The following is a 24849-nucleotide window of genomic DNA, read 5'->3' as shown; positions in this document are numbered from 1 at the left end:
TTGGGAGTACAAAGGTGAAAAAGACACAATCTGATCCTGGGATAGGCCAGTGTTGGGTATTAAGGAAGGCATGTATTGCATGGTGCACTGAGTGTTATACACAAGTAATGAATCATGGAACATTACATCAAAAGCTAGGGATGTACTGTATGGTGACTAACATAACATAATAAAAAATTATTATTAAAAAAAGAAAAAAAAGACACAATCCGTTTTCTGGAATATCTTACCTAGTTTTGAATTACCAGACAAATGACCTACTCCAGATACCAATATCAGTGGATTAAGATATGCTTATTTTGACTTAAAAATTTCAGAATAGTCATTTTATGATTAAATCATTATGGCCTCACATACTTTTAAAAATGCAATTTATTCAAGAGCATAAACAATGTAATCAATACATTTGGTTACTCAAAAACAATCATTTTAAGTATATCATACAGATGCATATGATCAACATTTAGTGTTTTTCAGAAAGAATGATGTATATTCTGCTTTTATCTTTGTCTCCATAATAAAACTGACAATGTAATGAAAGATATATCGTTGTTTAAAGTTGTTTACCCTCACACAGTCATTCTTAGCCTTTTTAATCTTATGTTCCACCAGCATTATATCCAACAGATCTCAACAAATTAGAAATTAAGAAGCCTACACTCTCAGAAAAAGTTGTACTTCATAAGTATTCTGTTAATAGTTTTATCATTTATTGTCAGTGTTAGGCCTATGAAAAAGTTATAATAGAATTTAAGGCTTTAAAATAAGCAAAAACTATTCCTTTAGTAGTTGAAAAATTTTATTATATGGTTAAGTATAAATTTTACTACCTTAGTAATGTAAAACACAAAGATGTTTAATAAAAAATATTGCCATCAGTAGGCTTGTGTGAAATTCTACAACATTCAGTAGACAAAGTATAAAAAGATGTTGGCATCCAGAGGTCAGGTGATATGGAATGAAGCTCAGGGGGCACAAAATGTATATCAAGACCACAGCTGGTCAAAAGAAATGAAAGAGGAAGAAAAGTCAAATAAATACTCCATAGTAAGCAGGGTAATCAGGAAGCTGGACAAGGAAAACACTTCTACACATGGGAAGAAAAGATCAGAAGAAATTTCGTCCCGGGTGACATGGATATTAAGTCCTAGATCCCTGGAGCATAGTGTCAGAAGGATATGGTATACCACAAACTGAAGGCATAGACAGTTAATTGATATTGTAATGTTAATTCTGTGTCCCATTTAGGCTCTAGTAGATGAGAGAACTTGTGGCTTCACCATGGTACTTAGTTAGATATTCCCAAAGATTTCAATTATATGTCTGAACTAAAATTTATTTCACTTCCTAATGTAAGAATGCCTTGTTAAATTTAACTCCGTTTATAAAATCCACATTTTAAAAATGAAACAATTAGATGTAAAATGATTTACTTTACAAATACTGGATTTATTTTTCTTAACTTTTCAACTATCTTTGTCTGTTCTCATATTTATATTATCTGCCTACCTATGTAGGTATCTGAAGTTTTGGGCATCTTCTTCTTTTCAAGATTTTTACTTATTTGCTAGAGAGGGATAGAGAGAGAGCACGCACATAAGCACGGGGAGTGGGAGGCAGAGGGAGAAGCAGGCTCCTGGCTGAGCAAGGAGCCAGATGAGAGACTTGATCCTAGGACCCTGGGATCATGACCTGAGTGAAAGTCATCCACTTAACTGACTGAGCCACCCAGGTGTCCCAGTTTTGGGCATCTTCAAACACATTTCGTGTTTTATTCCATTTGTGAAATGTTCAGTCTAAGTAGATCTGATTGTCTTTTCACCAACAACTCTAATGTTTGAACTTGTTTGGAACTAGGGAAAATTATGTCTCTATGTAGCTTTTTAAAATGGATCCCTGTCTAAAATGAAACTTGAATTAAGGCCCTTGCTTCTCCTCAGAGGTCTCAGCTCTAAATATGAAGCTCTTTCTGGACTGAAAGTAGAAAAAAGTAAAAGTCAGGTTGTATATCTTCTGAGGTCTCTTTAACAACACACTTTTGAATATGTAGTGAGACAAAGGGTAATAAAAAACTGAACTGAAGGATTATAAAAATATATTTTACAAATAATAAGAAAAACATTCCATTTCCCTTCAATGTTGTCTGCCTCTTTATCTCTTATCCTTTCTCCTGCAGTAGCTATTTGGGCTACCCAACCCAGGTTCCACAGCTTTTCATCACATTAAGTTTAAGAGAGCTTAAATATGGTATTCTCTACACTCGAATGCTCAGTTTGGTCCCCTACTTTAATTAGAGCAAGGTGGTTATCTTTTACTCCTATAAACACTCCAGGATTGTTCTTACATTCAAATGAAACACATTTAGGAGACTTCATATGAAGGCGGAAGAAGACCTGGTCTGGCAATTGGTTTTCACATTTTTGTAGCTGAGGAAACAAGAAAGAAAGCAACCAGCATGTGAGTGGGAAGTCCAAAGTCAACCTTACCTCCCTGAGTTAGAAACTAAAGGGGAATAATTTTAACTTAGTAGTTCTAGCAAGGCTGCTTACTTGTAGGGGATGGGAGTGGTGGAGAAGAAAGAAATGGGTAGAGGGCTAAAGTGCGGGGTGTGTGATTTGATTTGATTCATTGATAGTTGAGAGACATTGTAGGTTAGAGTGACTGGATCTGGATGCAGCAGCTCAGGATTTGTGCCCAACTTTTGCCATGTACTACCTCTGAGACATGTGCACATGACTTCTCAAACCCCAGTGTTTCAGTCTAATCAGTTTTCTAGATCAGTTAATCTACAACTTATCAGCAGGTACGTGAATGATAAAAGTGATTATTATTTTAGGCCGGTAAGTGTTGGGGATGGTTTGTATTACAGTAATATTTGACCAGTACAATATCTCTATTATAGAATTACTGTAAGAATTAAAGGAGACTGCTTGTAAAACATTTAGCACAGTATTTGGCATGTAATAGAGGTCTGTATGGGGTCAGCTCTTATGTCCAACACTGTTACATACATTTAGGAATGTTTGTTAAGGAAGATGCTGGTTACCATACAGTGTTTATGTTAATACCTTACATGGCTGTATTAGTTAGATTTATAATTTTGTATTTATGTTATTTGTAATCTGTATTATACTCATATGTTTTCTTCCTGGTCTCTATCTTTGGCTTCTTTGTTCCTGAAGATGTTTATAAATTTTCATCATGACCAATATTATACTGCCATTTGCATTGTTTTGTAACAACATTGTAACATTGTAAATCTTGGCATATGAAAATGTTCGTGACTGTCCATTTAGCAGGGTTGGAGTGTAAAATTATTTTTGCATTTGCCTAAGAAAACTATAATTTATCAAGAAACACTTCTTGGAAGGACAAAGTAGTTCCTAAACTCGAATAGAAAGAATTTGAGATCATTCTATATAGCAGTGCTTCTCAAACTTTAATGCACTTATGAATCTCCTGGAGATTCGTTAAAATTATGATTCTGATTCAATTGTGAGGAAGCCTGAAATTCTGCATGTCTACCAAACTCCCATGTGCACTGCTGGCAGAGACCAGACTTTCAGTAGCAAGGCTATACATGCTGTTTCCCTCCTTTTCCTCCTCCAGAAGCAAGTTATTAGTAGTAACTGATTGTGTTTTAGATAGAACAGTACAAACAAAACTTCTTCTTTGAAATATGTTACACACCCAAATCTGCACAAATGAGTGGAGTCAATTATGACAGTTAAGTGCATATTTCTCTTACCTCCACAGAGTGTTCCTTGTTGTTGGCATGCAGCAAAAAGTCTTTGTTTTTTGTAGGACTCAGGTTTACCAATAATGTCTGGCCATCAACGCCATCACCTTGCAATTAAAAATATGTAAATCAAAAAAATTAATAAATAATTAAAATGTAAATTATAAAGTTAAGAATTTAGCTCATTTTAATTTAATGAATTTGACACCTAGGAAAAGAGTCCAAGATATGATGTAAAATAATTGCTTCATTCATCAACATGTCTTTTAGAAGTATTTGTACCCAAATGAAACTAAAGAATCATTGGACAATTTGGGGTAATTTTAAGCTCCTTAGTTTTCTTACATGCTTTCTAATTGTGGAATTGTGACTCTATTGGGTATTTGTCTCGGTGTCAGCTTCCCTGTCTGTATGCAAAGCCACCGATAGTGTCTCCCAATATCCGACTACCCTCCCTATGTAACAGAACATTTCCCAGTCTGTTTTCTTATAACTAAGTGTAGCAATGTGACTAAGTTTTGACCAATATGATGAGGTGAATGGAAGTGTCAGGTGCAACTTCAAGGTTTTGTTCTTAAATGGAAAGAGAATTCATGGTCTGTCTTCCTTTGTCCTGCTGATTAGGCATCCTCATGGCAGCAAGCAATCTTGAACCATGTAGATGTTGGCAGTACCACCGGGAAGGAGCTGGGTCCTTGTACAACCTGTTGATCAGAACTGCTATTCTAGTCCTGGCTAAGATAAGAATAAAGTTTTGTGTAGCTTAAGCCACTATTTTTTTGAATCTCTTTTAAATGTAAACCTTTATCCTAATTATTAAGCTGCACAATGGATGGGTGGGATAAATCTTCTAAGAATCTAAGATTTTGCAATGAGTGTGGGCTAAAGAGAACTTTCTGAGACTGCCTTCCTTTTTCATGGAGTACTTTTGGATTTGTCCTTGCCCCAAATTCAAGAATTCAAGCACTACTGCTGCCCAGCCCGCCAAATTACCTGTTTCATGTGAAGGGGATTTGGAATCATAATAACGAAATAACACCTTATCTGAAAGAGAAGGCATAAAATCCCTTTGGTGAGATACAATTTTTATCAAAAGGTTTCAATTTCAACATATACATAATATCAGAAAATATCCTTTTTTATTATATATCAATAAAAGCAAAACTTTTGTGATTTTAAGAAAGGTCTCAAAAATATGTGAATATGCTCTGACGAATTCTTTAACACAGTCATTATTAAAATAGTTAACATATTGTTCATAGCACTGGTATATTCTCTTACTTGAGGTTGTACTGTGGTGCTGTTGATAAGGCTGGAAAGATCTAGTAGGTAATTTAGCAATAGCAAATATGTGTAGTCTCTCCTTCCATCTCTCACAACAGACACCACTTCTCAATATCAGCATTTTTCCCTGATAAGCCCTGACTAAGCTTCTAAATTCTCCCCAGCGTAGTGGTATTTGGGCATCTGCTGCCAGTGCATTGGAGTTAGCACACAACATGGGATCTACGCCATGTCTGAAGTAATCCACTCTTTACGGTTTGGTAAAATTATTATTTTTTTTGAGGGGGGAGGTGGAGCTGGAGGGGCAGGAGCAGAGGGAGAGGGAGAGAGAGAATCTTAAGTAGGCTTCACACCTAGTGAGAACCTGATATGGAGCCTGATCTCAAGACCCTGAGATCAATGACCTGAGCTGAAATCAGGGGTTGGACGCTTAACTAACTGAGCCACCCAGGCAGCCCTTGGCAAATTTATTTTTTACTTTACTAGTCTTCATTGTATCATTATAGACAAAAGGAAATATTCTACCTTTCTCTTGGTCTTTTCCCAAGTCTTCTACATAGATCTCATAACTTCCATCCTCAAAAACGAAAGTAATAGATTGATCATTGTATGTGCTCAGGGAAGCAGAATATTCTGTAACAAGTGAAAAGATTGTCATTAAAAATTCAAAAACACTTGTTCCCATGAACAATCTTTCAGCAATTAAAAAGATATGCTTCCTTAAAGGTTTTTGTTTTTTTTTTCTTTCCAATTTGAGCTGCACTTTGCCCACCACTATTGGACAGATAAAAGCCTTTGGCGCAAGCATAATGTAGCTCAAAGGGTAAGGTGTTCCACTTGAATAGGATTAGAGATGCTAGCCTCTTGCTTGAAAACCATAGGAAGTCACGTTACTGTGTTTATGGGAGGATTTGGTGGAGAGAAAGAAGCTGGAAAAGTGACAGACTTTGCCTGAGGAAACCTCTGCTTCCTTGCTTCTTATGGTCAGGGGGACTGTGGACAAGGAGACTGTATTTTGATAGACATGGTTAAATGAATACCCATCTGTAAGGTGTGGAGTTCAGAGACTTCCAACAGTCCTGGAGAGTGTAAGTGTACCATTCTATCCTCTGGCTAAATAACAGAGACACTTAGATCAGAGTTCCCAACTTTTAAAAAAAATGTCCCAGCACACATAGAAAATGAGAATATTTCTACAGCATGCTGGGATAAACTGGTGTAGAATTAGGGACTACCTATGTTGGTCCTTGAGAAAAAAATCATTATGTTTTCTTTATGTTATACAATTGTGCTAAGAAAAGTAACATAGAAAACAGAAAAAATTAAATATTGAGTCTGCATGTGAACTTCTAAAGTAAAATGATTTAAAAATACTTAATGAAAAACTTCAATATGCTTCTGGGAACTTAAGACATTTATATCAGGATTATGCTTGAAGTGGCAATGTGCAATTCCTTGTCAAATTTTCTCAAAGATCTCTTCACTTCTTGATGGTCACCATCAATATGGAATTTATTTGCACAGTAGGTGATACACCTTAAAGCCATTTGAACAACCATTTAAAATGCTTAAGAATTGAAATTATATTTTAAAAATATAGTAGTTCTTAATTTTCTTTCATTGTCAAAATGTTGAAATTGGGGGGGGGGGATATGGGTTTTTTTTTCCCCAAAGGATAGCATATTTTCCCCTGGAATAATGTATATGGGATTCCAATCCATAACAAGCATTTCCAAAATAATGATGGAGAGCTAACTATAATGTGTACATTCGTTGTTAGAACAGCTACTCTGTACCTAGTTTGAATACCACTGAATGGGTATGTGGGCAGCAAATGGACAGAAGTTTCTGTTACACAAGTAGGCATACCCTTGGAGCTGTTTCCTAGAGTGGCACTGGTCCTGTGTCTTACTTCCCTCCTCACACCCACACACCCTCATTACCAGTGAGACCTTGGATACTTGGAACATTAGTTTCTCTAGTACGTTTCTGGACCATAGGCACATCACAGGCAAAGTCTTCCTTTAGCTGCTGATGACAAGCAGTGAATACCAGATGTCGCTCTTTGTACTTTCCAGCTGCAGAATGGGGGAGAGTAGGAGTGGACTGTCAATACCCACTCTGCCCAAACCTCTTTACCCTCCTCTGAGGATTCCCAGTCAAAGAGGCTTGCTGGGACTGACCCCAGGGCTTTAGCCACACCATAGTCTGGAGGGATCAATACCTCCTGGCACACCTGTACCCCAGTAGGGCATATCCATTGGAGCCCACGTGGAAGAAAACAGTTACCCATGGTCTCAACACCAAAAAAAAAAAAATCTGCTATTAACATTTTACTTTAATTCCTTTAAATGAAAAAAAAATCCACTTAAAAATACTGTAAATATGTTTATAATTTTATATCCTCTGTTTTCACATAATATTATAACATAACCATTTCTCCCATGCTATAAAAATTCTTTATACATCCTTTTGGAAATGGCTAGAAAATAGTTCAGCATCCTTACTTTTTTTCAGAAGGAAAATCTGTGCAAGGGAAGAAATACATCCAAGATGTGGTAAATAAAGGCAAATAGAAGCCCATTACTATATTGAATAATTACCAGGAAATGTAGTTTCCCCTTACCTGTTCTTGGTGAATGCCTTTTGGTGATTTCTTTCCTAAAATAACAGGCTGTCTTTTCTATGATAAGACCAGAGCGCAGCTGCGTAAAGTACCTCTGGCAAACTTCTTCAGCTTTCTGTTGGGATTCTAAACAATTGAAAAATTTGATACTGTTTTATTCCATCCATTTTTATCCTTTTATAAACCCTGAACATAGCAGACCAAGAAAGCAACTAAAGGTCTACAGTATTGGGTCACCTGGGTGGCTCAGTTGGTTAAGCATCTGCCTTTGGCTCAGGTCATGATCCTGGGGGTTGAGTCCTGCATCAGGCTCCTTGCTCAGCGGGGAGCCTACTTCTCTCCCTGTTTGTGTGCTCTCTCTGACAAATAAATAAATAAAATCTTTTAAAAAATACATCTATTTGCTAAAAAAAAAAAAAAAAAGGTCTGTAGTACCTTATCAGAAAACTTGGGGTCATTTGTGTTTCAAAATTCACAGTTTTTTAGAATTTAGAATTGTCATATAGCGTATATACTATATATATGTGGTACTCCCAGCAGGGAGTAGGGCAGTACTCACATAATCAAAAATTAATTAATGATTTTATAGTGAAATATAGGAAAATTTACATAAAGTGAAATAAACACCTCATGTTGGTTCAGGTCAAGATTTAGCTGTCATATAAGTTCAGATCATATTTACCAAATGAGTTATGAAAAATTTTAGGTCTTTAGAAACATTTTGGTTTTCAGAATCCTATATAAGGGAGTGTGGATCTACATCCAACACGTATCAGTCTTTGCCTGAGGGGACTTTTACGGTCATATGAGATCTATGATCTTCTTTACTTATCTAGAAAGCACTTTTAATAATTTTAGAAAGATGGCTATAGTCTCTAGAGTTTATTGATACTAAAAATAACTGATTCATGTTAAAGAGCTTTTTCCCCTATATTTTCTTCTAGGAGTTTCATGGTTTCAGGTCTTATATTTAAGTCTTTAATCCATTTCAGGTTAGTTTTTGTGAGTTCTTTTACATGTGAATGTCCAGTTTTCCCAGCACCATTTATTGAAGAGACTATCATTTCTTCTTTGAGTATTCTTGGCTCCCTTGTCAAATGTTAGTGTGTTATACTGCAATTTTAGGAACTAACATAATACAAATACAAATTAAATCAGTTAAAGTAAAAGACTTAATCACCTATTTAGTAATTCTCATTCATTTAGTCAAAGAAAAGGTCTCAAATAAAAAATTAAATTTCCTACTTGGAAATTCATAAAAAGCCTTTCAGAGCCAAACAGAAGAGAAGGTCGTAACACTTGAGTCATGGCATCTCAACTTTTAACATTATAGTAAATGAATTATCAAGCAATTTGTACAATATAGCCAAATTTCAATTATTCACAGTAATTCAGAAAATGAAAATAGTTACTTGTGACTTTGGGATCCATTCTATGATTTTTTTTTTAGCTTTCTAAAAGATTTGTCTTCCTGATATGCTTTTCAAAGTTAAGTAAACTTTTGTTAGCCACTATTTTGAATGATCTATATCTTGCCTCCAATTCAGATGGACATCTTCCTTTAAGTATCTTCAACTGTCTGAACAGGGCAAGACCACTTAATTATATTCACATCTATCCTGGAACTTCCCAACATTTCATCACAGCTTATAAATATCAGCTGTAGTATCACATGTTTATGTAGTGCTTTTACAATTGCAAAGAAATTAATAAAGCTATGCCAGAGCTAGCATTGAACTTGGTCTCCTAATAAGTAATCTAATACAATACTTTATTAACTGTATTACATTGTCTCTCCAGACCTAAAGGGCATAAGATGGTATTATAAGGATGCTCATTCTTTGTATGCTTATCTTTATGTTGTATTCAGAATCCCATGGGACATAACTGAAAGGTGTGTCTAATATGGAGAGTGGACTTTCTGGGGAGCAGGATGCGGGTCTTGGTTAGTTAGAAGTAAGGGTCATGATATTGAGGAAGTATTATGCATGTAGAAGAAGAGAAGGGCTAAAGATATTGATGTAGGGGCTAGCATCTAGTGGGACAAATGCTAGGTATAATTTATCAAGGGGTGACTACATTTGAAGTATTGAAGATACTTCACATTGGGAGAATTTGGAAGAAGGTATACTTTGGGGCAGCTAAAAGTGTAGTGTGATGGTTGTGTTCTCAGATGGGAAACACAAAGCTGCATGGCCTTGGGGATTCTGTGGGAGAGAGTGCTCCACTGGGGTCAAAGGGCTATCTCCAGCTTATGTAAGGGCTGTTGTCACTTCCTATGTCTCTACCTCAGCTAATGTCTAAGGGCAGTGTCTTAGCATGGCTTGTAAGGAAATTCTCGTAAGTAGTTTCATCATAGCAACAGCATGATGAAATCCCTCACGCATTTCTGGTGAGTAAATGGGAAGGGGCCTGGAAATCTTCCTGTAGTTCTGTCACTGAGAGAGCCAGACTGTGCCTGAGGGGAACTACATAAGTGAATCACTCAGCTTTCATTTCTTCCCCGAACACCTCTTTCATAAAGGTTTCTTCTCACTGCTTACTACCCTTGATTTATCTGTGGCATTTGACTTTGGGAACCACATCCTTTTCTGAAACCCTTCTTCCCTTATTGTCATGTCACCAGTCTCCTTAGGTTCTTGTTTTTCTCTGAACATTCATCTCTGTTTCTCTGTTAGTTTTCCTTGTCTGACTGCTCCTAAAATGTTGGTGTTCTGAAGGATTTGTTCTTTGCCTTTTCCTCTCTCTTTCTGGGCAATCTTACCTGCTCCAATGACTTCAATCATCTTTTTATAGGCTGATGACTCCCCAAACTATAACTCTACCTTTGGGCTCTCTCCTGAACTTTGTGTGTGTTGCTATTTCTTCACAGGGTATTTTGACTTCAATTAGCTTAAGGCATCTCTGTATATATCTATGAAGAGCCTCTAGAATTCTGGACATCTCTACCTGGATGACTTATACTTACCCCAAATTCAAATATACTCATAATAAAAAAAAACTTTATTTTTCTCTACTCACAATATATTCCTCCTGAATTATTATCTTGAAAAACAGTACCACTTTCTACCATTGTCTGCCCAAACCTTAAATCATCCTGAAAGCTGGAATCATCTATTTTTCCTTCTCTGTCCATCCCTCAATTTATTTGGTCTGTAATTAAATCTTATTGATTTCACTTTCTGAGTGTATCTGCCATTTAGTCCTTTCTTTGCATTCTGTTGTATTAGGTCAGGCCCTCATTCTCAGTCCTCTAGATAATACAGTAGACCTCTAACCAGTTTTTGTTTCTATTCTTGCTCCCTTACTCTATTTTTACACCACCATCAATGTGATCTCTCTAAAAAAAAATTTCTTGTTATTCCCCAATTAAATGTTTTCAGTGGTTTCTTACTGCCCATAGGATAAAGTTGAAGCTCCCTCACTGTAACTTTAGAAGATATTCCATGGACATGGAATTGCCATGTAGGGATATGGGCCCAGTGTTGCTAGATTTTCAAATTTTTCAAGAGATTCAGATTTTTATACACAATCTTCTAATTTTTAAATGTTTCCTCAATTAAAAAACACAATAATACTGTTCAGGCCAAATAAAATGCTTCTGCTGGAACGCTCTGTCCCAAGGCTCCCATATTGTAACTTCCGGCTAGATCCATTAGGAAACTGGATTGTCAGGACAGGGAAAGTGTTGATGGATGTAGAGAAGAGGAAGGAGCAGAGGAAAATGGCCTGACTCTGGGAGTAGCTTCCTGGAAACTGGGAAGGGAATGAGTTTGGGGAGGGGCTTTTCTCTAACTCATTAAATACTGTACCTTGTTGGTGCTAGAGGTGAAATACTCTGGTGGTGACCCAAACTCATATGGAACCTGACTATGTATCTCTAGTGGGTGGATATTGAGTTTTGTGGCTTTGTGATTGTGTCAGATCCTGCTAGCCCAAAGGAGGAGAAGGAACTAAAACAAGCTTTCTTGCTTTGTTGCTTGGGGGCTCAGAGAAGTTTATTTAGAAAAATGGGTATTAAGGAGGGCACATATTGCATGGAGCACTGGGTGTTATATGCAAACAATGAATCATGGGACATTGCATCAAAAACTAAGGATGTACTGTATGGTGACTAACATAACATAATAAAAAATTTAAAAAAAAGATATGATATTGCTTGCACCTTGAGTTTTGAGAAGTACCTGCCACAACTTTATAAGTATCTGTTGAAATTTTGTCCAAGAGTGTCTAAATAACAACAGTCTTAGTGTTAAACCGAGCCAATATTATTGGAAAAGGTCTGCTAAGAGACAATAAAAAAAAATGTGCTGTATTCCAAGGATTATCTTCATCACTGTTTCTTTAAATGGTATAAATGAGCTCTTAGGGCCACTGCACCCTCAAAGGAGGGGTTACATTTTAATTTTTGCATTAATGCCAGCAACTCTGGCATAAACTCCAGGCTGCCCCCTTACTCCAGTGTCTATAAAGGGGCCACATCTCCTGGGGTACAAAGAAAATATGTTTCTTTCTTTCTTTCTTTCTTTCTTCCTTTCTTTCTTTCTTTCTTTCTTTCTTTCTTTCTTTCTTTCTCTTTCTTCTTTCTTTCTTTCTTTCTTTCTTCTTTTTTTTTTTTAAGAGAGAAAGTGGCATGCACAAGCTGGGGTGGGGAGGGGCAGAGGGAATTTATTAAGAGGGAATTGAAGACACAGAATCAGTTCCACTGAGTCACTGTTTCTACACAGAGCATTTAGGCTCAGACACAAATAAAAGGACTAACTTAACTGTGATTTTCTGGCCATTCAGAAACCACAGTCAAATTAATGTTTTCCCTGGTTACTAAAACCAGCATGGGTGGGCCACAGTCTCAGGGAAGACAGAAAATGATATTCTTTAATATGGCTCTCTCTTCTAGCCTTAAAGATGTTAAGGGAAATGAAGAGGAGAACAAAAGACAAAGGTACACCAGTCCCTACCATCATTCCTCATCTTCTATTTTCTCTCCAGTCTGGCCAAGGTTCCATTAATTTTCTTTTTTGTTACCTCTTTTGTACGAAAAAAACACATGAGTATAAATTTGCATAACTTATTCTCTAGGATAATTTTTTAAGAGATGAATTTATTTACAAGAGAGAGAAAGAGAGCACATGTATGTGTATATGCTCTCCAGTGAGGGAAGGGGCAGAGGGAGAGAATCTCAAGCAGACTCCCTGCTGAGCACAGAGACTAATGTGGGGCTCAGTCTCATGACCCAGAGATCATGAGCGGAAACCAAGAGTCAGACACTTAACCGAATGAGCCACCCAGGTGCTCCCTAAGATAATTTTCAGGATCAAAGATATAGCCCTTTCATCTTAGAGCTATGGCTACAACCTGACTTTATTTACCCTTCAATTTGTGCCAAATTCTTTGAGTTTGCAATTGGGTAGACTTGAGCATCATTGGATCAATTCTATTTTATTTGAGGCATGGATTATTCAAATATTTTCACTTATTATTCTCTCCTTTGTCAGAAGTTGCAAGTCAAGACCAAGCTTGATACACAAAGGTGCATATTTTATATACAATGAATGTTGAATGAAAGATCAGTTTAAAATTTTGTTAATCTAGGAAAAAGATTTTGGGATTAGTTAGAAAGAAGTGTGGGTAGAGAGAAGGGATTGATATGAAGGGCTTTGTATGTTTATCACTATTAGCAGGTTTAAATTACTCAAGCCATTCCTGTCCTGGGATGTATCAAATAAGCAAAAGTTGGCTGTGTATAGTCTGTTTAAAACAAAATGCTGCTGTATCAGCTCTTATATTCTTAGTAGCTTTTGGCAAGGTAACATGTATGAACATCAGAATAATAAGAATTTGATAATAGATAAAAATTGTGTGTAAAACTATCAGAAATGCTTAAGTCCTTACTTCTCAGTTTGGGAGATTTTACCAAAGACTTGCTTGTTGAACTGTTCATCTTTGCTGGGGAGATTTTCGTTGTTGAATACTTCATTTTAGTCTTCGTTTTTCAGGCTTCTGTGGATTAAAATGTAGTATTAGTTCAATTGCCTCAACTTGAAAATAAACGGAAACTGTGGCAACTCAAAATGACATTAATAACATAGTCATACAAAGAAAAAAATTATTTCAGTAAAATTCGAATATAGTTTTTTTTAAAGATTTTATCTTTATTTATTCGACAGAGATAGAGACAGCCAGCGAGAGAGGGAACACAAGCAGGGGGAGTGAGAGAGGAAGAAGCAGGCTCATTGCAGAGGAGCCTGATGTGGAGCTCGATCCCATAACGCCGGGATCACGCCCTGAGCCAAAGGCAGCCGCTTAACCGCTGTGCCACCCAGGCGCCCCCGAATATAGTTTTCTGAAAATATATTCATATTGAAATATGGTCAGAGGACAAAAAGAACTACAAAGAATCTTAAACTTTACTTAGTGAGTTTATTTCTGGTAGTATTGTTGCTATTAGGATTCTGAAATGTTTTTGCTATACTATAGGGTAGTGAAAATAAGTAGATGTATTGATATTGTATGATTTTTAATGCAGGGGAAAGGAAATACAAATATAAAATATAAGAAGCCAAGGGGAAAATCTCTATAATGTTAAATCTGGATCAGCACTCTCAGTGTCCCCATATCTTAGGTTCTAAATACTTTTTCCGCTAAAAGGAACCAGGATTCTCTAGGGCCGGGCTGAGAATATAGAAGTGAATATGGAATATTCGGTTATGTCAGAAAGCAGTCAATGATTCAAAAACTTGTGAGTTTGTGTCAAAAGGACACAAGAGCCCCCTTAAACAGTTTCTCACGGGCCAAATTTGGCACAATTTGAGCATCAGAAAGAATAACGATGGTAATTCACTATAAAGCATTTAATGCAAAAAGAAACCCACCAGTCCATACCATTCCTCAAGAATGAATGAACAAGGGATTTATTCATTACAGAAGGAATGGTAGAATCAGAAAATAACAGTTTTGTAACCCCCAGTGTAATACTTGATTCAAGCAAGGATCATCAATGGATGCTGTGCCTTGAGTATCAATCTGGGTCAGAGTATCTTACTGAAAGAATACTAATTTTCTTTTATAAATTGCAGAAAGCCCCATATTCGTTCAGTAGGGTACCACAGCCTGGCTTCATCCTCAAGGTATGGTAGTGGTGCTTTGATTTGTGGAGGGAGCAGGACTTCTCCAGCCTTAAATTCTTCCTTACATTGCTTGAAATTCTACTAATAGTTACTTCTACTTGTATTAAGCCTTGCCCTCTTTTTCCTAGATTTAAAAAAAAATTTTTTTTTGGTGTATCCCAGGAGTGGTTACTATTTAAATCTCTTACAAACTTTATATGAATCAGCTCTTCTAGCAAGGTAAGGTATGAGCATTGAGTTACTACATTAGAGGACTCTGTGAAAGATAAATTTCATGCAACTTTATTGTTTCTGAACAACTTTCAATAGACTGAAATTCCAAATGGAGCTACAATCTTAGATGGAACTACAATCTTACACACAACCATCCTATTTACAACTGGCTTCATGAGAAGAACTCTTAGAAGCAGAGAACCTTGGATACCATTTTCCTGAGCCTCTAAATCTATGGATGAGTAGGCTAAGACTGAAAGAAAGTGCCTTGCCCAGGATCACAAAAGGAAAACTGGGCCCAGAACTAGTCTCCTGATTTCCATCTTTATGCCAGAACTTCTGCACATGTCTCCTCTCTCCCTCCTCCAAATGTAGGAAGAAAATAATCAGAACTGGGAATTTAACTTCAAATGCTTGGCCAGTTGTCCAACTTCTTTAGAAATAATAAATTTCTAAATATGGTAGTTAATATGCAATCATAACTGGTGCAGTTAGGTAATCTCACTGTAGTTAAATTTTAAATTTTCAGAAAATAGTTCAAGTAATACTCTGCACACAGTACATATGCAGGTAACAACTTACTGATAACATGAAAATTGTAATGCTGGATTTTTGTTTGTTTGTTTGTTTGTTTTCTTTTTTATCCAAAGATCCTTATGACCCAGAAGAAAAGCTCTCCTGGATGGACATTAAAAAAAAAAAAAAAAGCAACAAACTGTGGCATTTTCAAATAAATCTGGGAAATGTTCTTATCTATATTCCACCTCTTGTGAAGTCAGAACCACATTAGCATAGTAAAGATGTTGACAATCCTTTATTGAAGATTCATGGGTACTTTTGTTTAATTATTTTGGGTAATTATTTGATCTTGTAACTTCTCCACTACCTCTATTAACACCCCTGTTAACATAGACTATCTATTAACATGGACTAATTTGAGATCACACACTTGGAGGAACTCTGCTCTAAACCAAATTTAGCTTTCTGATTTAAGCAACATAAGAAACTGAAATACCACATTTACAATGGAGTGATTGACACAGGTAAAGTCAACTGCTTTTTAGTAATTGAATAAATCGAAAGCATAGTCAGAAAAAAAAAGCATAGTCAGGAAATATTTTCAAACCCTATTCTAAAAAGCAAAGCATTTTCTTTAAACAATCCACAAACCTTTTACTTTAAAAAGTACAATCACTCTTTTCACCATTTTTTTCAGACTTAAAATTTACTCTTTACTCTCCTATTTTTAAGTCAGAATATTTCAGAATATATAGCAATATAAAAATCACTGGTTCTTTCATGCTGCTTTTCCCAATAATATAGGCAAATATCCACACGCCGGTTATGATAACTTACCTTAGTTTTAAACATGAAGGGTTGGTCTCAAATAATGAAGTTTCTTGTCGTCAGCGTTTGGTAGTGGTTGATGCTATATTTCAACTCTACGTATATATACGCACTTGGATTAAGCAACATTGGGTGGCAGTGTTTGATGAATGAGGCAATGCAAATAGGGATAGTTGAATGGGTTAGGTTGAGTGAGAGCATATCTTATTCCCACAGTCAAATCCTGAACAGAGCTTTTAGATTATTTTAACTGCAGCACTTTCAATTAGTTATACTCAGTTAATCATTAATTTTTATGAAACCTCTATGGCCTGGACTCTAGGTGCAGTTTATTGCTCAATGTAGAGCATACAAGGGCACAGACTTCATTACCTTTCTCTTTTCTATTGGGAAGTCGAATACTTAAGGTAATTTTTTTTCTGATTATAAAAATGATGTATGTGCACTCAGAAATTGATAAATGATAGGAAAGCATATATACTATATTCCCTGACATTCTGTTTCCAATACGGAAATATTATGCATATCTATTTTTTCATTAAAATAGAATCTACTGAAAGGATTATTTTGTAAGCTGCTTTTTTGATTTTCCAATTAATGTCAGAAATATTCTTTTACAGGAAGCATTATAAATAGATTTCAATCATATAAGTATACCATACAAATCTTTTATTGATAAACACTTTGGCTGTTTCTGGTTTTTTCCTTTCTTTCTTCTTTTCTAATATCACCAGTGTTGCAACTGATTTCTCTGGTGTGTGTGTGTGTGTGTGTGTGTGTGTGTGTGTGTGTGTGTGTGTTGTGATTCTTGGTTAACTTTTATATGTTCATTGGTAGCACAAAAGTAGTGAGATTGCTGAATCAAAGGGTTTGTGCATCTTATATGTTGATAAGATATTACTCCATTGAATTTCTGAAAGTTTGTGTTGGTAATTTATAGTTTTTTCAATGGTCCAGGTGAATGCTCTTTCACCATTGCTTTAACAGCAATAGGGTGTCATCACTTTTAAAATGTTTGCCTTTCTAGTGGAATTTAAGAAACAAAACAAATGAGCAAAGTGGGAAAAAAGAAAAGGGCAAACCAAGAAACATAGTTTTAACTATAAAGAACAAACTATTGTTACCAGAGAGGAGGTAGGTGGGGGGGCGTGGGTTAAACAGGTGATGGGGATTAAGGAAGCCACTTGTAATGATAAGTACAGAGTGATGTATGGAAGTGTTGAACCACTGTATTATACACTTGAAACTAATATTACACTGTATGTTAACTAACTGGACTTTAAATAAATAAATTTTTTTAATTGTCTTTCTAGAAAGTAGAACATATCTCATGATTTTGAATTTTATTTAGTGAAATTAAGCATCTTTTAAAAATGTATTTATCAATTTCTATAAATTATTGATTTATATGAGTTCTTTGTAAAGTAAGAAATGAAACCCTTATCTGTGACATGTGTTGAAAAATTTTCCCCAGTACCATTTATCTTTAGACTAGTAATGGCATTTTTTTTTTTGGCCATACATAAATTTTCAAATCTCATGTGGTCAAATTTAATTACTGTTTTAGAATTTCTGGATTTTGTGTCCTGCTCCAAAAGACCTCCCCTCTTCTAAAATTATAAATTAATTTATCACACCATTTTCTAAAATTGTATTGTCTACTACTTAATACCCAAATCTTTGATCCACTATTACTTTTCGTATCTAAAGAATAGGATTTTTCCCCCTCCAGTGCTTATCTCAACCACAGAAGTAATCTAATTTAGACAAAGTGAAGTTTCATATGTTATGTTGGGACTAGTATGCAAAGGGCTGTGAATGCAGCAATAAGGAGTTGGAATTTTATTCTGTAGCCGACAGGGTTCTTTTAAAAGTTTTTTAAGCAAGTGAGAAGTATGATAAAAAATGTGTTTTGTGAATGTAATTTTATGGTTGTGTGAAAGAAAGTCTGAAGGAATGAAAGAAGAGAAAGACAGGAAACAAAGCCCAGTCAGGAGGCCAATTAAGATTGGGATAGGCTGGTGATGGGTAGTAAGGAGGGCACACATTGCAGGGTGCACTGAATGTTATACGCAAATAATGAATCATGGAACATTGCATCAAAAATGGGATGTACTGTATGGTGACTAATATAACAAAATAAAAATTATAAAAAAAATAAATGCAAATCAAAACCATAAAAAAATAAATTAAATAAAATAAAACAGCCCAAGCAAAAAGCAGTGAGGGCAGGAACGAGGGCATTAAATTAGTGAGGCCAGTAAGGAGGGGATGAAGGTGATGAGTGCTGCAAGCATTTCATAGAGTCCTTGAATATTAGCATGAGAAGGGGCCCCAGAGATCCCTGTTCCAGCTCCACTAAGTCACTCAGCTCCTTAGTGGCTGAATGAGGATTAGAACCCAAGTTTCAGTCTCAGTTCAGGGTTGTGTCCACCACAGAGCATCCAAAGCTCTTTTTGGATGTGTTTGTATCAGCTCTGGACTGGGAAAGAGAGGAGGTGCAGGGAAGTGAAGGGGCTGTCAGTGGTTCAGGGTAGGAAACTCAGGTGAAGAGTCCATTTTCAGGCACAGGTAATGAGTCTGATGCGGGGAAGATGGAGTTTGAGATACTTGAGAAGCAAATATGGAAATTTCAGCCCTGAGTTGGAATTGGGTTGTGGGTGGGTGGGGGAGGCAAGAGTTAGCAATCTGGATTTGCTACATGTAGATTTCATTTGTTACGGCATGAGAGTTGATGATGTAGGAACAAATGAGTTTGTCTCAGCTGAGTGTGGAACAGGAAGAGCAGGCTATGTCTAGATGGAACTATAAGGATTCTCACATTTAAGGGGTAAGAGAAGATAAGAAGTTAGCGAAGAAGACCAGAAAGAGAACCAGAAAAAAGAAGAGGTCATATATTTTGAAGGCTAAGAGAGAAAACCATCTCAAAAAGGAATATTTGGTGATGAGCACTACAGAGACAAAGCTGGAGAGTACAAACCTTGGAGGGAGTCCAATAAGCATGGGCCTCTCCAAGAAACTGCAGTGGATTGCACAGTGTAGAGGAGGAGCTGAAACTTTTTCAAGAAATACAGTAATGAAAGGGAAACAAAGAGAAAATGGTATCTTGACAGTACCATGGAGAAGGGAAGATGCTGCTTACTAGTTAGACAATCTTGGGCAAGTTACTCGCTATTTCTAAGCTCTCAGTGGCTCATTGCAAGAATTATATGAGAAGATATATTTTAAGCCATTGGCACTGTAGCTGGCACATAATGGGAACTTAATACTTTTATTATGGATTTTTTTTATTGGGATATGGGACTCGAGCTTATTTCAATGTAGATAGAAAAGGAGAATGAAAAGAGAGAAATGAAAAGGAGAAAATGGATGTAATAAGGTCCCAGATGAGACAGAGAGAGGGGAAAGAATACTAGTGGAGGGGTTGGCTTTGAAAATGAGGATGCATACTTCTTTAGAAGAGGAGGAAGAGCAAGAGAATGGGAGAGATGTGAAGTTTTAAGGGACATGAACTTGATAGTCTTGTAAAAATGGCCTGAATCTTCATAAAGTAGGTTGTGAGAAAAGTTATAGAAATTAAGAGAAATAAGCATAGGTTTTAATTTTTGAGGGTAAATAGTTTCTTGAAGAATGTAAAGAATTTACTAAGGAATGGGGAACTACTGTTCATGGATATCAAGTTTCAGTTTTAGAAGATGAAAAATGTTTGGATATGGAGTGGTAATTGTTACTCAATCATATGAATGTACTTCATACCACTGCACTATATACATAAAATAGTTAAAATGTGGGGCACCTGGGTAGCTCAGTCGTTAAGCATCTGCCTTCGGCTCAGGGCGTGATCCCGGCGTTCTGGGATGGAGCCCCACATCAGGCTCCTCGCTAGGAGCCTGCTTCTCCCTCTCCCACGCCCCCTGCTTGTGTTCCCTCTCTCACTGGCTGTCTCTGTCAAATAAATAAATAAGTAGAATCTTTAAAAAATAGTTAAAATGATAAAGCTTAACACAATTTTAAAAATGATTTTTAAAAAGATTTTAAAAAATGAGAGTGGGAGAAGTAGAGAGATGAGGCTGTTTGTAAACCAAGGAATCCCAATGTTCCCTATCTTGGAGGTAGAAAAGTTCTGATGATAATGGTTGTCAGGATGAGGTTTTGTGGGTGAACTGTGGAAGAGTATTAAAGAGTCATCAAAACAGGCACTGGAGTCACCAAGGGTGACATCAGCAGAGGTAACATCAACCAGAAAAGGACATCAGGGTCCCTGTCAATATGAATGGGAAGAAATTTACATATGTAGAAAATGAGAAATGTGCTACTTCTCTGTTGACCCTGAAAGATGGGCACACAAAGAAAAGGGGTGGATTTTGAGAATAGCGGTGTCACCAGGGGAAAGCCACATTTTAGATGATAAAAGGAAATACAAGAAGCTTTTTAAGAAAAAAGGAGGGAGAGGACATTCCAGATGAAATGATACACGTTTAAATTACCAAAAAAAAAAACCCCAAACAACCTAAAAGAAGATTTTAATCTATCAAGAAATAATATCTTACACAGAAATTCATTGATTGGTGATTCACATCTGAGCAACAGCAACAAAAAATGTATGAAGTGTAGTCATTTCCAAAGTTGCAATATGTGTGTTTGTCTCTTTGCCCTGAGAAGGCTTCCAGAAACTTACATTCAACAAATATCAAGTGTCCATAACTTGTCAGGGACAATGTACTCCAACAATATTAGTTACTTTCTAGGGCATCAAAGTGTTCATGAAACACTGCATGAAAAATTTTCATTTCACTTTGTCTTATTATCTACATCTGATCAACTGGAAAATCCTTTATTGAATCACTAGCCACCTCTCATATGTCAGGCAATGCCCTTTGATTAGCAATTTCCCTCTTTTGAAATATTGATACACTTTACCATGTTAAGTCTGTTGGTCTTTCCTTATTGTGAATTTTACCTTTAAAATAAATTCATTTAATTAGATTGATTTCCTGTGAGGAAGCTTGTTGTTAACATGCAGAGTTTATAAGGAATTTTTATTAAGAATACATGTTAATTATGAAAAATTTGGAATATAAAATATAAAGTTCAACCTTTGATGCCCTAGAAAGTAATTAAATGCTTTGAAAATAAAGATACCCGGTAATCATTCTAAGGAAATGCTGCCCTCCTAATATCCCAAGGTCCTAAATGATGCTGGATTTGCACCTGTCTGTACTACAGCAGAGTGCTGCCTAATAATGGTAACAGTAATAACTCAAACACTTATCTAGTGCTGGACTAGGTGCTGGAGGTATAGTAGTGAACAAAATAAACTTTTCCTGCCCTTCTAGAATTTACTTTTTTGGGGAGATAGATATTGAGCAAATTATCATACAAACATTTCATTTATAAACAGGGATAAATAAGAACTAGGCTGGTAAAGAAGATAAAGAGGAGTACTAAAGTATTACTCTTAGTACTACTAAAGTACTAAAGTAGTACTTCTGTGACTAAAAATGTCACAGAAGGTGGTGTTTATGCTGTACTCCAAGGGCGTGAAGAATCTATGGAAGAGAGGAGACAGAGGGTGCCTTCTGGGCAGAGAAAACCCTAGGGGCAAGGACTGGACAGAACCTGTAGTATTTAGGGAGCTGAGCAGGCTAGTGTGGCGGGAACACAGTGGACAATGAGGAGAGTGTAATGTAATGGGGATGGTGATGGAAGGGGACAGAAACCAGGTAGGTCTGGGCGCTGGAGGCCAGGGAAAGGAGCTTGGATTTTATTCAAAATTCAGTGGGAAGCCAAGGAAGGGTTTTAAGTAATATAGGATGTGACTTGGGTTTTGTTTTAAAAAGAGTGCTCTGGCTGCCATATGAGGAACAGATAGAAGGCAGTAAGAGGGAGGAAACAAAATTAGCAAGCAGTCTGCATTAGTTCAAGCTCTTAATAATGGTGATGCTGATGATGATGACAGTGGGGATGGCAGCTGTCATGTCTTGGCTACCTTCTGTGGGTCAGACGCTTTATATATACTCTCTCTAATTGTCACCATGACCCTGGTATTTGAATATGACTGCCTTCATTTCAGAAGTAAGGAAATAGAGATTGAGAGATTAAATAAATGTCTTAGTAAGTAGCAAGGCTAGGATCTGAACTCGAGTTCATCTAGTTCTTTCTCTTATTCCATGGGAACCACTCGTAGAATAAGGTGTAATTAAATTCCTGGCCCTGAAGGTCAATTCCTCACCTTGTCAAGCTTGCGTGCTCTTGTATGGGCAGAGGATCTATGAAGGTGTGGTATGGTTACACAAACCGTTGTTGGGTACTAGAAAATTACTGGAAGAAGACAGTGTCCCAAAACTTGTCCTGGCTGGTAAGAGGGAGAGGAAATGGGGAGTATGACTAAGCTTCACAGCACTATATGACTTCATTCTGGGAGATTTTATAGGGGAGAAGGAGGGAGAGGGTGAGACGGGAGGGTGATCACATTATCCTCTGTTCCCTTGGGTATATTGGTTTCACTTCTTTCTTGGGGGAGATCAGAAAAAGTGATGTGGAAGAAGGGGAGGTTGAAGTTTGGGGAACAATGAGATAGCATTGTCCTTTCTCAAACTGAATCACTTCCTGTCCCTGAGACCCTGACACTCTGAAAATTTCTACATGCCCCTTACCTGGACCCAGGAGAGAACATTTCTCTCAGAGAGAGGAAGCACTATAAAGAAATTTGGCAAATCAATGTATGACTCAAGCCAAACCCCTGTGAGAGGAGGGTAAGGATGTTATGAGTTTTTAGGAAAACTTTCTTTTGTTCTCATTTAGCATTTGTAAAGTACGTCTATGCCTTCCCACAGTTTTCCTGAACTCATTCTTACCCAGTCATTTTTATTCACTGGCAATACCTACCCCTTCAACCTTTTAACATCACACACCACCACTTCCCCCCACTATACATTTTGCACCCACTGGACTGCTTACTGTTCCTCAATTTACCACTCACTTGCACACCTCCATGCTTTTGCTCAAGCTTTTCCTCTTGCTAGAGATGCCTCTTCCTTTTTATCTGGGAAACTTCTACTTAACCATTGGAGCCCAATTCAAATGTCTTTGTTTCCCTAACCACCCACAATCAAGCAGAATTTATTGTTTCCCTTCTCACTTGCTTATCATATCCAAGTATATTCAATTTCCTATCTCCTCTGCTGGACTAGTAACTCCCTGGGAACAAGGGTTGTACCTTAGTCATCTTTGCTTCCGAAGTAATTATGGATAGCAGGCACTCAGTTATTATTGTGTACTTTAGATCTGTCCTTGCAAAATTCCTACATACTAGGTAAGGCAGGTATTACCCACTGAACAGATGTGGAGGCTCTGTCCAAATCCCAAAGCTCTACTGAGTGGTAGAGCTGGAACTGTGGGTTGAGCAGTGTGGAATTGGCAGTATTACAAAATGACAGTTTTATATGACTCAGCCTAATAAAACTCAGGTCTTCTTGTTCCTGGGTCAATGTTCTTTCTGAAGAAGCTGACTTTCTGTTTGATCTATGGCCCTGTGGTTTTAGTGTGACCAAACATTTTGAATTGTTCGGTTCGGTGTGTTGTTTTATTCCCCTCCACTTGCCTTACATACATTGGAGACCTAGCTATATGTTGAACCAAATCTTTAAAGATTTTTGAAGAAGCAGAGGTAGAGGGACCTGCATACCCAAGCTTAGACTCGGGTTTGTTCCCTCCTTGCAGGGCTCTTCAGCTCTTTAGGTCTTAGTTTCCTCATCTCAAAAATGAACAGGGTGCATGAAAGCCAGGGTCTTCTATTCCCTTTGACTCTTTCTTGTGTTCCTATACAGGCTCTCACTTCCTTCCCCTTTCCCTGGGCCTGCTACTTCAATACTAGCAGCTGCACCAACCCCTTGCCCCACGAAAGATGTCATTCTCAGAAGAATGCACAAGCTCTGCCTCAGCCCTGTGCCCTCCTCCTCTCCTTTCACTACCACACAGCAGATAGGATGACAGGGTTAGACAAGGGGGGAATTAAGTAACATGGAGTCATGTCTTAGGCAAAGGCAGATCTGAAATCCAAGTAAGACATGGCCTTGGCTATATTCTGTCTTAGGGCAAAATTACAGAGAAAAAGAAAGTCTATAGAGTCTGTATATATATATTGGGAAACTCTTAAGTGCTAGAGGAAAGCAATATATGGGAAAGGAAGAACACAGAACAAAAAGGTCTTTGGCTTTAGTTTAATTCTGAAGTTTAAAGTTGAGATCACTTTTTTTTTCTTTTGCTTAAAATTTTCTTAAGTAAAACTGGACAAGTGATATACAAATTATGGATTTTGTAAAAATTCAGCGGAGCATAAAACATTCAATTGGAGTATGCAGAGTTAAAATAAAAGTTCTTCTGTGTTTCTAAAAATTTACCTTTATATAGTATTTACTATGTGCCAAGTACTGCACTAAGTGCTTTATATATTTAATTTCTTCAATCATCACAGTAATTTTGTCAGGGAGGTACTATTATTTTCCCTATTT

The 24849-nt window shown here is 36.9% G+C and overlaps 1 protein-coding gene across 10 annotated transcripts in view; it reads right to left on the bottom strand.

The window, feature by feature from the left end:
- Nucleotides 1–354: 354 nt before the first annotated feature.
- IL33 (interleukin 33) overlaps nt 355–24849 on the bottom strand; it is a 46051-nt gene continuing 21556 nt past the window's right edge. For 2 of the 10 annotated variants that reach the window (XM_048223198.2, XM_057313424.1), the window contains 7 exons: nt 13542–13649; nt 7650–7775; nt 6976–7101; nt 5549–5656; nt 4733–4783; nt 3749–3846; nt 355–2426 (listed from right to left, as the gene is read on the bottom strand). In XM_048223198.2, the coding sequence (XP_048079155.1) occupies nt 2229–2426; nt 3749–3846; nt 4733–4783; nt 5549–5656; nt 6976–7101; nt 7650–7775; nt 13542–13626 (792 nt within the window). In that variant the 5' untranslated portion in view covers nt 13627–13649 and the 3' untranslated portion in view covers nt 355–2228. Of the gene's footprint in view, nt 2427–3748; nt 3847–4732; nt 4784–5548; nt 5657–6966; nt 7102–7649; nt 7776–7886; nt 8009–13541; nt 13650–16345; nt 20282–24849 lie in introns of all 10 variants that reach the window. The other 8 variants (XM_026506551.4, XM_057313421.1, XM_057313425.1 and 5 more) reach the window with 7 other exon arrangements.

The sequence above is a fragment of the Ursus arctos genome, unplaced genomic scaffold, assembly GCF_023065955.2.
Source record: "Ursus arctos isolate Adak ecotype North America unplaced genomic scaffold, UrsArc2.0 scaffold_18, whole genome shotgun sequence".
Lineage (NCBI taxonomy): Eukaryota > Metazoa > Chordata > Mammalia > Carnivora > Ursidae > Ursus > Ursus arctos.
The sequence above is the reverse complement of the archived record's forward strand: the minus strand, read 5'-3'. Positions and strand labels throughout refer to the sequence as shown.